The sequence below is a fragment of the Enhydra lutris genome, unplaced genomic scaffold (genome assembly GCF_002288905.1).
Source record: "Enhydra lutris kenyoni isolate GAN:26980312 unplaced genomic scaffold, ASM228890v2 scaffoldscaffold8, whole genome shotgun sequence".
NCBI lineage: Eukaryota > Metazoa > Chordata > Mammalia > Carnivora > Mustelidae > Enhydra > Enhydra lutris.
The window spans coordinates 46,325,576-46,338,709 of record NW_019154092.1 but is presented as its reverse complement, the minus strand read 5'-3'; the positions used below and the strand labels follow the sequence as shown (position 1 = coordinate 46,338,709).

Below are 13,134 nucleotides of genomic sequence, written 5' to 3'. Positions count from 1 at the left end.
GATGCGGGGCTCGATCCCAGGACTCTGAGATCATGACCTGAGCCGAAGGCAGTGGCTTAACCCACTGAGCCACCCAGGCGCCCCACGAACTTAAATATTTTAATGAACTTTGTAAACAAAGTAAAATTCACTCACCAGGCCAGTTTTCCAGAACTTTCTGGCCCTGACGGAATCAGTCCTTTCAAAGAAGAAAAATGATGGGTGGTGTTTATACTTAGGGTGGAGAACCTATGATCTAGGCTCAGCTTTGCAGTAATATTGCAACCCAAGTAATAATTTTTACTGTGTTATGTTGCTCTGGCTCTTAGTAGAGGTGGAGTCTCTACACAAAATTGGAACAGTTAAAGAGCTGCAAATGTTTAATCAGATAATCAGCCTTAGCTAAATGACCACAGGCAACTGAAGTGAATTAGCTATAGTTACCAAAAAGAGTTCTTTGGGTTTTCCTCCTGACTTCATAAGGACTGACTTCAGATCTCATATATCCCAACAGAAAAACCAAACACCAAAATTTATTTTGTTTTTGCTTATAGTCTTCAAATAATTCTTAAACTTCATTACTGAATTTGGTCTTAAGAGAAAAATACTTTTATAACTGTACTTAAAAATCCATAATAAAGTGAAATAGTCAGCCACCTATCTAGATATATGCTATAAAAACAACTCAAAATAATATCTGTAAACATCTTCAAGTCTGTTTTTACCTAGAGAAGCTATGCAGATGATGAGTACCTGGTGAAAGAGATTCTTTTTTCCCATCTGAGTACTCAGGCATCCTGAAGATCCAATCATAGAGTGTCAAACTCCGAGTGACAAGGAGAACAGCTTCAGGAGAGTCCTCTGTATGATGACTCAAGGGACAAGCCCCTTTTCTTTTGGTACACCAGAAATTCTCCGGGGGAGTCTTTTGTTCACCTAACACTTACAGAGCCAAGACTTTCTTCTTTGGCTTATCTTGTAGGCAATTAATACAGGCTAATTGCCATAGCTCCAAATTGCAAAGCAAAAATATTTCATTCATTCTTCAGGCAGTGAATTTTAACTTACTATTTTAATTTGTAGCACACTTCCATCCTTCGTTCTCTTAACAAAGGTTACTTGTTCAGATATGAAAAGCACTTACAGCTATACAGTGAAGGCTTGATTCTTGATGTAAAACATTGGAAGACAGATAAAATGACCACATGTTTATACAAAGTGGGGATTTTTAGAGGATTTCTTTCTTAGGCCTAATGACAAGATCCAAGATTAATATTTGGATTTGCAGCATATTTAGATCTCTAAGTTCTAACGGGTTTAGTATATAAAAGTGAAGATTCAAACTGTAAAAATATTACTTCAAAACCAAACCAAAGATATCATTGGAGCTTCATGTTTCCACGATGGTGAATACAGAAAGTTAGATGGATTTATTTGTGTATCACGTGGTAATGGAAACATTGCCAATGCTTTAAATTAGCAAATACACAAAACAATTTCTAAAGTAAAATACAGAAGAATATAACATGAAAAGTTGAAACAGAAGAATTTAATACATGGCTACTCTTCATTTTAGAGAATAATGCAAAATTATGACATTGACCATGTAGTAGTAAAGAGATTCGTTGATTTTAAAGGCTGAAAATCAGATGGCAATATAGGCAAAGTATTAAAATAGGGCAGCAATACTCACAGACTGGTTTTCAGAGCGTTCAACATTTACCACATATTTTCCATGCTTCCTGTCCATTCTTGTGCTTCCACCACAGGCTTAACTCCAAGGATATTTCTCAATTCCTGTGCAGCCCTTTATATCTGCGACCTGAGAAATAATTTAAATGACTAGTAGAAAATCAACTCTGATGCATCAATGCAGGTGAGGATTAAACTAAGTAATAAGTAGTTATGCATTAAAGTGGAATCTATTTTATAGAAGGAAATGAAGTGTTAATCACAGAAAACCAATACAGCCTCTGAGCGCTACTGTGATTACTCCCTCAAAGACACTCATGAGAGAAAGGAACTTTGAAAATCTTACATGTTCAAGTTTTTTTCTTCCCTTTGGCCCCATCTTTCAGACACATGTCTTCTATTTTAGGACCAACCAAAGAAAAAAAATTGTGAGTTGGAAGTTTCCCATTGTTTTCTCTTTACCCAAGCATGAATGCTTTCTTGCCTTTGTGGGCACCATCTCTTAGTCACCCATGACCTTAGGATGGCTTCACCTTTTCAGTCTCAAGGCTGGTGTCTGGAAGTCTACTTGGGCAGTTACTCAGGAATTAACATGCATTTAAAAATGATTATAATCTTCCTAGCCTAGGCAATGATGCCAAAGGAATGACAGAATGTTGAAAATCTTGAGGAAGAGTTTTTGTTGTCATTTTGTCAGGAAATCTAGTTTGTCTCAAACTGAAAAAGGATGAACTTTTATTGATTTATTCACTCAACAGTGAGGATACTGAGTTTCTAAAGTGTGCCAGGGACTTTTCCTAGTACAAAAAGTTGAGTAGCAAACAAAACAGACCACACCACTGTGCATTCTGTATCTGACACTTTTAGATTCTGGATTCTTTGATCCTTTGAAATTTATCTTATAAACGTATTCAACACCTTCAGCTTAAGTAGCTTTACAGGATCTGAAATGACGTAGCATCAAACCTTAGGACATAGAGATCATAGAAAAGCAACCAAAGAATTGAAAAGCTGGGAAGGGATTTGTTCTAAGGAGGAGTAAACATAACGACTACTCTTACTCCTGTTGAAACAAAACCAAGGATGCCTATGTATGGCCATGGACTACAAAGGATATACAGGGGTCAAAGATGTTAATAATATTAAACATGACCTTCTAGTGAACTGATTTCTTTGAAAATCAGAATGATAAAATTACCAAACAAGGGGTATAAACTTGACTGTATTTGCTTCAAAATATCACTATACTTACATTCTTAGGAGACACTTACTTTAATTTGGTACTAGTGCAACATAGCTGGGATGTAGGAAGAACTCCATTATTTTGGACAGCATCTGCACATTATAGCAATGGCACAGAGAGTGAAAGTTTACTCTATCCCTTGATCTCATGCTCACAGTCTTTAATCCATCTATGAGTAGCAGCAAGGCTCAGTTCCAAAGCTTGGAAGAAAAACATAGAAAATATTAAATTTATTTAAAATAGCCACAAAATTAAACAACACATTGTCCCAAAGCTAAATTTACCATGTAAATATTAGAGTTTTGTTTATTTTGTGGAAAACAATTCTTCAGCATGGATTATTAACAATTCTCATGAATGCCTTCATCCAAAGGTCAACAGAAGAAAACAAAACACATCTGGATTGTTATAAAGAACAGAAAGCATGGGTATCTCTCTCTGTCAAAATCTCCTATAAAAAGTCTTCATTCACAGGATTTATAGCCAAAAAGAAACCTGAAATTCTCACTGACTGACAGTAGTTGAGGGAATTGTTTGATAGCTGACCAATCTTTTTTTTTTTCCCTAAAGATTTTATTTATTTATTTGACAGAGAGAAAGATCACAGGTAGGCAGAGAGGCAGGCAGAGGGTGGGGGGGAAGCAGGCTCCCTGCTGAGCAGAGAGCCTGATGCAGGGCTCGATCCCAGGACCCTGAGATCATGACCTGAGCCGAAAGCAGAGGCTTAACCCACTGAGCCACCCAGGCACCCTGATAGCTGACCAATCTTTAGGGGGAAGTTCTATTCCTCATTCATCTAATAGGTGAATTGCATTGTTATCTGAGAGTCTAAGTCAAAACTATTTTTTTTAAATCATGTTACTCAAACAAATCTTTCTTGCCTGAAATTTCACTATGCTTTATTACTTCTTTGGCCAGTTTATAATATGAGATCCAATATGTTGGATATTTTAGGGAAAGGGATTATTACATTTTGTTTTTCATTCTGTTATTGGTATTAAAAATAAGCAATCAGGCAGGATTTCAAGCCTAAGTAAAATACAGATTTATAACCCAAATAATTCAAAAGAATGAAAGATCATTGTGAAAAAAAAGGGACAAAAATATATTTCCAAAGTGCCCTATCATATTTATTATCAAAGCAATCAGAAGCAATCATTTAAAGTTAAAAATGAACATTGAAAATTTAAGCAAATGTGTTTTATATATGGTGATCATAACACTATCAGGGTGTTCTTTATTCAGTTATCAAAGCTGACTCAATCTCCATAGCAAGTGTTCCTTCCCTGAATCAAAAGTAGTTAAAAAGTATTTCAGTAAAACAATGGAGTTAGAATAATTAGCCTTACTTTAAAATAGAAACTTCAGGAGAAAACCATGCTTTAATGCATGCCACTGAATTTCTTAATTACAGATTTGAAATGTACTTACGAATTTTAAATATGTTTATACTAGCAAACATGGTCTTTCATTAACTTATTCCCAACTGTTTATTGAGCACCTAACACATGTCTCAAACCTGGGGATCCAGACAGTATTGATTCAGGCAGAGAAGACCCTTATTGACCCCCTAACCTTCGTTTATTGAATGCTTGGCTTTAAACTTTCCATTTTATTTAAATTGTAATAGCTTTGTTTAAACAAAGAATGTTCTTTTTTATTTATTTCAAGATATGTGTGTTTTGTAGGATGGGAAGTTGTTTCCATCACGGTAAATACATCAGCTTCTACAGAATAAACAGAAACTGCATAACGCATCTCTGTTTGACCATAGGGACTGGGAATTTATGGCTTTTGCAAGGTCTGGTATTCCATTTTATGATGACCTTCATGGTTCAGAAGTTCTCTCTTTTTTTTTTTTGAAGATTTTATGTATTTATTTGACAGAGAGAAACAGATCACAACTAGGCAGAGAGAGGCAGGCAGAGAGAGAGGGGGGATGCAGGCTCCCTGCTGAGCAGAGAGCCTGATGAGGGCCACTGAGCCACCCAGGCACCCCTGGAAGTTCTCTTTTTTTACCAAGCCAAAATTTTCCTTGTTCCTTCAATGGCCTTAAACTCTGGTCCTGCTATGTCTGGAGACACCCAAAATTAAACCATTCTTTCTTCAAAATATGGGTCTGCAATCCTTAATTCACAATTCCAAAATTGAAAAGACTTTGAAAACATTATTTTGAATATTTGGCATAAATTTGTTTGGCAGCAAAAGTTAATCAAAACTAACAAGGCTACTTTTAGCCTTTAATAAATTTAGCATGATAAGTCACAAGTTTAATTACAAAAATATCAATATCTATTGCAGGTTTTCTATCACAGTCCTGATGGGGGTATTTTATAATGTTTCATATTGCCTTTATAAGACTTTTAAAAATCTGAATTATAAAAACACATCTCACCTAAGCGCTTCTTATGAGGGACAATATATGTGGCTTGTAGAAATTTTATAATTTTTTAAAGATAACAAATATATCCTTCCTTATTCTTATTGCTCTGAAATACTAATTTATAAAGTCTTCAGTTGGTAAACTGACTCTTATAACTGGCTTTTTTTTAATGGAGAGAAGAAGAAGAAAAGAATGAATAAAAGAATTTAAAAGTTTCAACTTTTGCTGGACTGCAGCAAACAATGGTACCTTGGACAGCCCCTGACATAAGATTTTATTAACATAATATTATTAACGTTACAGGGATATTTATGCCTATTCCAATAGGTATACCACACTGCTCATAGACAATCCTTATAACACCTACAAGAATTAAGTATTATTATTCTCACTTTCCTGATGAGACACATATGCTTTAAGTGAACTTTTATAAATCCAAGTTAAGATTAGAGGGTATAGGGGAGCCTGGATGGCTCCGTCGGTTAAGCAACAGACTCTTGATTTCGGCTCAGGTCATGATCTCAGGGTCATGATCTTAGAGTCATGAGATCAAGCCCCTACATGGGGCTTCATGCTGAGTGTGGAGCCTACTTAAGATTCTCTCTCCCTCTCCTTCTGCACCACCCTCTCCCCCCATCCCACCCTGCTCACAAGCATTCTCTCTTAAAAAAAAAGAAAATTAGAGTGTGTGGACCTCAGAATCTCAGATTTCCCATTCTTCTGTTATCTATAGCCATTGTTGATTGCCTAATATATACCATACTGTGCCAAAAGAAGGTTGCAGAGAAAAGGTGAAAGAAAATTTGAGGCTAAATTTATTGGGAAGATCATACAACTGTTGAACCTTTAGAGACTCTGGTGACATATGTCAAGATAATTAGGGAAGTATGGATGTTTACTGTAAGCAAGGCCAGGGTGGTGCTATCATCTGGAATTAGACCTGCCCAGAAGGATAGAGTGTGCTGGAAATCAGGTTCCAAGTACCACTTGGTAATTCCCAGGGTGGAGACACAGCTCAATGTCCATGACCCTGCATGTTCTAGACAAACATCAGACAAATGACAGGACTCAGACATCTAAGAGATTCAAAGTGGGGGGCTGCTAGCAGCTGTGCAGACATGTCCAGCAGGGCCTTGGATCTAGGAGTTGAGGTTTGCTAAAAGGTCTGCAGACTGCAGGAATGCACATGAAAGAACAGCCTAGGGCTCCAGGCCTCATTAACAATTGCAAGAAATAGACCAGTTATTAGAGTGGGAACTCAGAATCATAATTTAAGAAAATCTCAGGTCTACCTGGTGAGGCAAAGAGAGAAATTGGGACTTGTAAGGTCAGGAATCATATCTTGGTTGTCAGAAATGGGGCCTATGTGTGGAGGCCAAGAAAAACAAGGCTGTACCCATCTCGAGTCTAGCCCTGACATAAGTGTAGCCATCTTGATGTTCCAGATTATCACAAAATATTTCTTGGGTTCTGACCTACTCAGGTTAGCACTTTAAACAGTCCCTCTCTCCTTTAATGATTGATTTAAAGCCCTGGACCCAGCTGCCTCTGTCTTTCATAACTCCCCTATGCATTCCCCAACTGATCAATGTTGATCCGAGTAGGTAGGGACAACTCTACGCCCCTACTTAGCAGGAAGAAGTTACAGAAGATGAGACCTTCCACCTTCAACAACCTTAAAGATTTAAGGGCCAAAATTGTTCAGGGGGAAATGTGGAGGCCGAGAAAATCAAGGCCATCCCACCTCAGGTTTAGCCTTACCATAAATACAGCCATCTTAGCTCTGGCAGCCATCTCAGACCCCTGTGCGCAAGGGCTGAACTTTCCCCCACCCTGCTTTAGTAATCCCCACCCTGTTTTGGTTCCAGGAATCCCCACCCTGCTTTAGTAACAGGAACCCATAAATACCCCTGCCTTAACTAAGCTCGGGGTCCAAGTCCCTACTCCGCTGTGACGGATATACTTGGGCCCAAACTTAAGCTTGTCGAATAAACCCTCCTCTGATTGCATCGGTGCTTGGCTCCTTGGTGATCTCTCAGACGCAAAAACTCGGGCACAACATATGGAAGTTTGGGGTCAACCCTATACCTGGGATTAGAATAAGATCCAAGAGCTGAGCGATGGAACATCATAGTCCTACTCAGAGTACGGTGGACAGGGCAGAACCAGCAGGCCCACGGTTCCAAGGTGGGGCTTTGCTCATGTCCTCAGCCTTACATGGTGTTGAGTGGGTGATGAAGATGGGGGCTCTATGGGACTGAGGAAGCTCTAGAACAAATATCTTTCCATGATATCACAGAAAGAAAAAATGTTTTATATTTCATTAGGGCCATCTCTGTCTTTATCCCCATGTTCTCTTTCTTTCTACCAGAGGTAACTACTCTTCTCAATTTGATGTTTATATTTCCTTTATATTTTTCTATGTTTTAACATATTCCAAAAAATATGTAATTTTTTGCATGTTTTAAAATGTATATGAAACCTATCATAGTGTGTTTTTTGACAATATGGGTTTTTTTGCCCCAGAGTACATTTATAAAATGTGACACTGATACTCTATCCCATTCGTTTTCACTGTTTTATAGTATTTCATTGATTGAAGATAACACAATTATTATTCTATTCTCCTAGAGATAGAAATTGAGTTTGGTTCCATTATTATAAACAATGATGTTATGAATATTCTAGTATATGTCTTCTTAGAAACATTTATAATAATTTTTCTAAAAAAAATTTTTTTTTTTTTTCCTAAAAGATGTGGAGGGACACCTGAGTGGCTCAGTCAGTTAAGTGTCTGACTCTTGGTTTCAGCTCAGGTCAAAATCTCAGGGTCATGGGATAGAGCCCCACGTCAGCCTCCACACTCAGCATGGTGTCTGCTTGAAATTCTTTCCCCTTCCTCTTCCTTCCTCCCACCCTCTCTCTTTCTTTCCCTTTCTCTCAAATAAATAAAATCTTTAAAATAATTTTTTTTCAAGATGTATAATGTAGAGTGAAATTCCTGGATCATCAGGTGTGTGTTTTTTCAACTTCACCACATCTTGCCAAAATTGTTTCCAAGTGGGTATGAATACCCACTCCCATAACAGCATTCTCATTTTTTCACAAGTGCTAACACTTCATGTTGTCAAACTTCTAATTTTGCTAGCATGTGTACTACAACAAATATTCTGCTGATTTAACTTTTTTTCACCCTACGTACATGTATGTTGGAGTTTATAGGTCTTCTTTGTTTTTGAGTTATACAATAGATGTTTATTATGGAAATTTTTGTTTTATTTATTCTGTTTTTTCCACTTTGTATGGACGTCAGAAATAAATGTAGGGAGATTCAGAACTAGGTGGTTGTTCTCATGCTACAGGAATTAGAAAGCCTCTGGTTTTTAGCCATACATTTTTTGAATTGTGATCACACCACACACACACAGTATATTCTTTCATGTTTAACATTTTAGCATATGCATTTGCCCCAGTAATTTAAAGTATTTTAAAAAACAATACATTTAATGCCCAGCATGAGGTCATATGTGAATTAGTTGAGCTAACCTATTAGGTTCTTTTATGTCCTCAATTATGAGTAATATGGAAAGGTATTATAATCTATATTTCAAGCTATTTTCCGTGACCACTTCCTAGAAAATGGGATTACACAGCCAAACAACATTGACAGAAGGACAGGAAACATGTGTGGGAGTATATTCTGAGAGTGCTGGTCCAGAAAGAAAGGATCTTAACATGGGATTGAGCTGAATGTAATGACACAGGTATACCTATTCAAGGTTCTAGATTTAATGTCCTAGCTTGAGGAGCCCAGAGTAGCACTGATGGTTGCTCATTTGGTTGCATAAAACCAAGACAGTGGTGCGTTACATTTAATGGAGCCGAAATGACACAACTTCTTTGATAGAATATTTAAAAAAAATTAAAAACATAAAGGCTTGGGACTAGATATGTTGCACTGAATTTGCCATGTGAGTTTCTGACCTATCCTATGATTGCTTCCCTCAGGAGGACCCAGACGAAAAGCCCTCCATCATGTAGTAAAAAGATCCTATCAGGAAGGGCAGTACCACTGCTCTCCCTGGAAAGCTCTGGGGGCAGAGCCTTCTGCAGGCTGGGGAAATGCATATAAGATAACATTCTGAAGTGAAAGGCAAGTTGCTTTATTTTTCATGTCCACTAACTTAATGACATATTGCTTGGTGGGCCTGTTTTATTTTGGAGGCACCATATATGACTTCTTTATGTGTTTCCTGACTCACTTTATCAACCCATTAGAATGTTTGGCTGTTAGCTATAATGGGTTTATCTGATCCACTAAGTCATTGAAGTTGGGCCAGTGACACAGTGTATGCTTTCAAGAGAAGGCTCTGCAACTGTCCCAAATAGAGAATAGTTATCTGCAAAATAGGACATGGATTGTCCCAAAATACTGGATTCTCTAATTGAGCCTTCCAGAGGTTAGATGCCATATCTCAATTTTCCACAGTTGCCCAGAGCTCTATGGCATCTTCTGAGTCATAGGCACAAATGCCTTGTCTACTTTTACTGAAGCTGGGACTCCTGCAGTATCCCTTCTTGAAGGTGTGTACCACCACACATGCCCAACTTCATGACTTGGTGAATCAGTTCATAACAGACAGCTCAGGTCATACAGCTACTTGGAATCCCATGGTCAGACATTTAGACTATCAGGGCCTAGAAAAAATTGTGATACCCACACAAATCACAGATCTACTGATGAGTTAAATAAGTCAGACACAAAATTGCATGTACTGTGCGGTTCCATTTACATGAAGTTTAAAAATAGGCACATTGAATCTATGGTGACAGAAGTCCGATTGTTGTGACCCTTGGTGGGATACCGACTTACGGAAACCATAGGGAACTTGTATGATGTTACTGTTTGTTGTTCTACTCCAAGGATTATAATTTAAATTTCACTTTAATTTTAATAGCAGTTCAACTGACCTGACAATCACTTTAGGAAATACCACTTCAGCTAAATCCACAACTTTAACTTCTACTGATCCTACTACTACATGGTTACCATTATTACCAACATTTCAATTCAACCCTCTACTAATAGTACTTCAAGTGAACATAATTCTTACCCTACTTCACCTAAAATGCAACTATCACAATGTCTACTAACTCTACCACTAACATCATGTCAAATTAAGCTACATCTATTCCTTCAGCTGAGCCTACAATTTCTACAGCTACTTCTATTTCAACTAAACATACAGCCCACAACAAGTACCAGCACAACCACTCTCTTCGCTTCCAGTGAATCTTCTACTGTAAATGCTAATGCCACAATTCTCATGGCAAAACACTACAATGGCCTTCTCCACCAGCAACCCAATCTTTAATTACTACCTTGATTATGTTACATCTAACCATCCCCACAGTCATTCATACTCAAATTTGAATCTACAAATGCTATCACAAGTGTTTGTTTGGTCAACAGAAATATTTCACTGGACCTTATAGTCATAAAACTTAAACTACTCCAACAATAACAAGTTGGCCCATTATCAATGCCACAACACCAAATCCATCTCATTTATTTTCTATATCTATCAGATCTCCATTTTATTGACGTTTTAGTGGAAGTTCTAGTTTTCAGTCCAGGACAAATTATGGTAGTTGTAGTTTCAAATAGAGCTATGTTAGTTTCAATTTCATTTAACCTGGTAATAGTGGTTATGACAGTACTTTGTTCAGTGGATACAACAGAAGAAGTACATTTGTGGTGATGCCTGTTATGCTTGTAAATTTCATTGGTAATGGTTATGGCTTCAGGTGAAAGTAGTGGTTCCTCTGGAAGCTGTAGTTTCAACTGAAGCAGTAGTAGTTGGGGGTTCCATACAAGTGTCTCCTCAGTTGACATAGTGTTACTTGTAGGTTCAGCTGACATATGGTGCTTGCTGTTGGGGTTGTCATTTCTGCTAATGTGCTAGTAGAGACTGGTAATAGGTACAGTTGAAGTGTGGTTGGTGTTCTGTAGGTTCAATTGAAATGGTGGTGGTGGTGGTGGTAGCTGTTATGGTTGTACATACAGTAGAAATTGAAGTTGTTACAGACTGGCTACAACCACAACAGCTGTACCAACAATGGCACTGCTGTGCACTCCTTCACTGCAGTCAACCCTACTATTTCAACAGCCATCAATATCACATTCACAAAACAAAGAACCATAGGTAGCACTATGTCAAGTTCATCTACTTCATCAGAACTAGCATCTCTACCTATACCAGCAGGCTCCACAATTTCTACTGAACCTACAACCACAGCAGCCTCTTTCCCCACTATAGGCTGAACCAATGACCGCAATAGCCACTGGTATGATAACTGAACCTGTATCTAGTTCCATAATAATTTACTCTACAATTTACTCTATAATCACAAATAGGAACAATGACTTCACTTTTAAGTAATATGACAAAAGCCTCTAACACTACCAGCACTACCCTCTGTTGGGACCTGCTGCCACAACATTAATCACTCCCCCTTCAACTGAACACATAGCCACATAAACAGAAATTGAATATACAGTCCTATTAGGTTTCTTTTATGGAATATTGTCACTGCTAAAGAAAAGTTTTTTAAAACAATATACCAAATCAATATTAAGGAAGTTGTTCTCATTTTTGTTGTCAATAGACATTCTGCATGGATGCCTGGGTGGCACAATCAGTTAAGCATCTGCCTTTGGCTCAGGTCACGATCCCAGGGTCCTGGGATTGAGCCCCACATCGGGCTCCTTAGTTAGTAGGGAGTCTGCTTCTCCCTATTGCTTCCCCAACTTGTGTTCGCTCTCTCTTTCTCTCTCTCTCTCAAATAAATAAATAAAATCTTTTAAAAAAAATAAAATAAAAATATATAATCATCAATATTATTTGGAAAATCTTCTAGTAATAAATATTGGGCTTAATCTCTAAGCCTCTATTCTAGGAAAGGACTGGTCTTATGCTTTGCCTAACATTAGGAAAAGAAACTTCTCAGATGTACACCTCTCAAACTAAGAAATTTAAAAAGGAGTTGATGGAAATTTGCTAAGCATTTACATCTACCCAAAGTGAAATCAGGACAAATGTAGGAGGCTGCCTATATCAGAGGACTACTAAAAGATTGAATAAAATCCCCTTTCTAATCCTGACAGTATCTGACAGGTCCCACTGATAGGCTTCTTTGGAGCCTTCCGGTATTGATCCTGACACGTTCTCTGGCTAACATTTCAACTCGATTTACTATCTGGCAGCATGAAATTCGGGCCAGGACTGTCCTCATTGGAGTCCAGCTCCTGTTGGCCGCTTCCATTACATTACCCTTTCTAAGTATGTGTTTTTGTCTGTGGGATGCTGGTAATAAAGACACCTGACTTACAGGACGAACATGGAGCTTTGTGCAAATCAAACAGTGCTGTAACTTCCAAACCATCAACAAGTTAGGCAGTGGACCCTGGGCCAGGCTCCTGAGTGAGTGAAGCCACTCTGTTCAAACCCCTGAGCCTGTGCCATCAGCCTGACCGCAGGGCTTCTGTGGCAGGGCTGTTCTGAGGCCAGAATCAAGTAATACGTGCCATGTGGTAAGAACACAGCTGGTCATGTAGTCAATGCTGTAGAAGGATCTGTGAGATGATGATAATGAAGACGACAGAGCAGCAAATATTGCTTATTAATGTTCCCGGATACGCAGCACAACAACAAAAAGAATGCAAGGTCTGGAGTCAAATTTGAGTTTAAATCCAAAAGCCCTGATATCAAAAGCAAGTTTCTTCCTTCCTCTGAGTCTTGAGGTTTGGTTTTTTGCTTGTTTATCTCTAAGGTGG

The 13,134-nt window shown here is 38.1% G+C and overlaps 1 protein-coding gene across 1 annotated transcript in view; it reads right to left on the bottom strand.

Moving 5' to 3' along the window:
* LOC111142421 (dynactin-associated protein-like) overlaps window positions 1-7,073 on the bottom strand; it is a 12,458-nt gene extending 5,385 nt beyond the window's left edge. Inside the window, 2 exon segments of the mRNA XM_022495482.1 lie at window positions 1,673-1,801; window positions 7,059-7,073. Coding sequence (XP_022351190.1) covers window positions 1,673-1,801; window positions 7,059-7,073 — 144 coding nt within the window.
* Window positions 7,074-13,134: the final 6,061 nt, after the last annotated feature.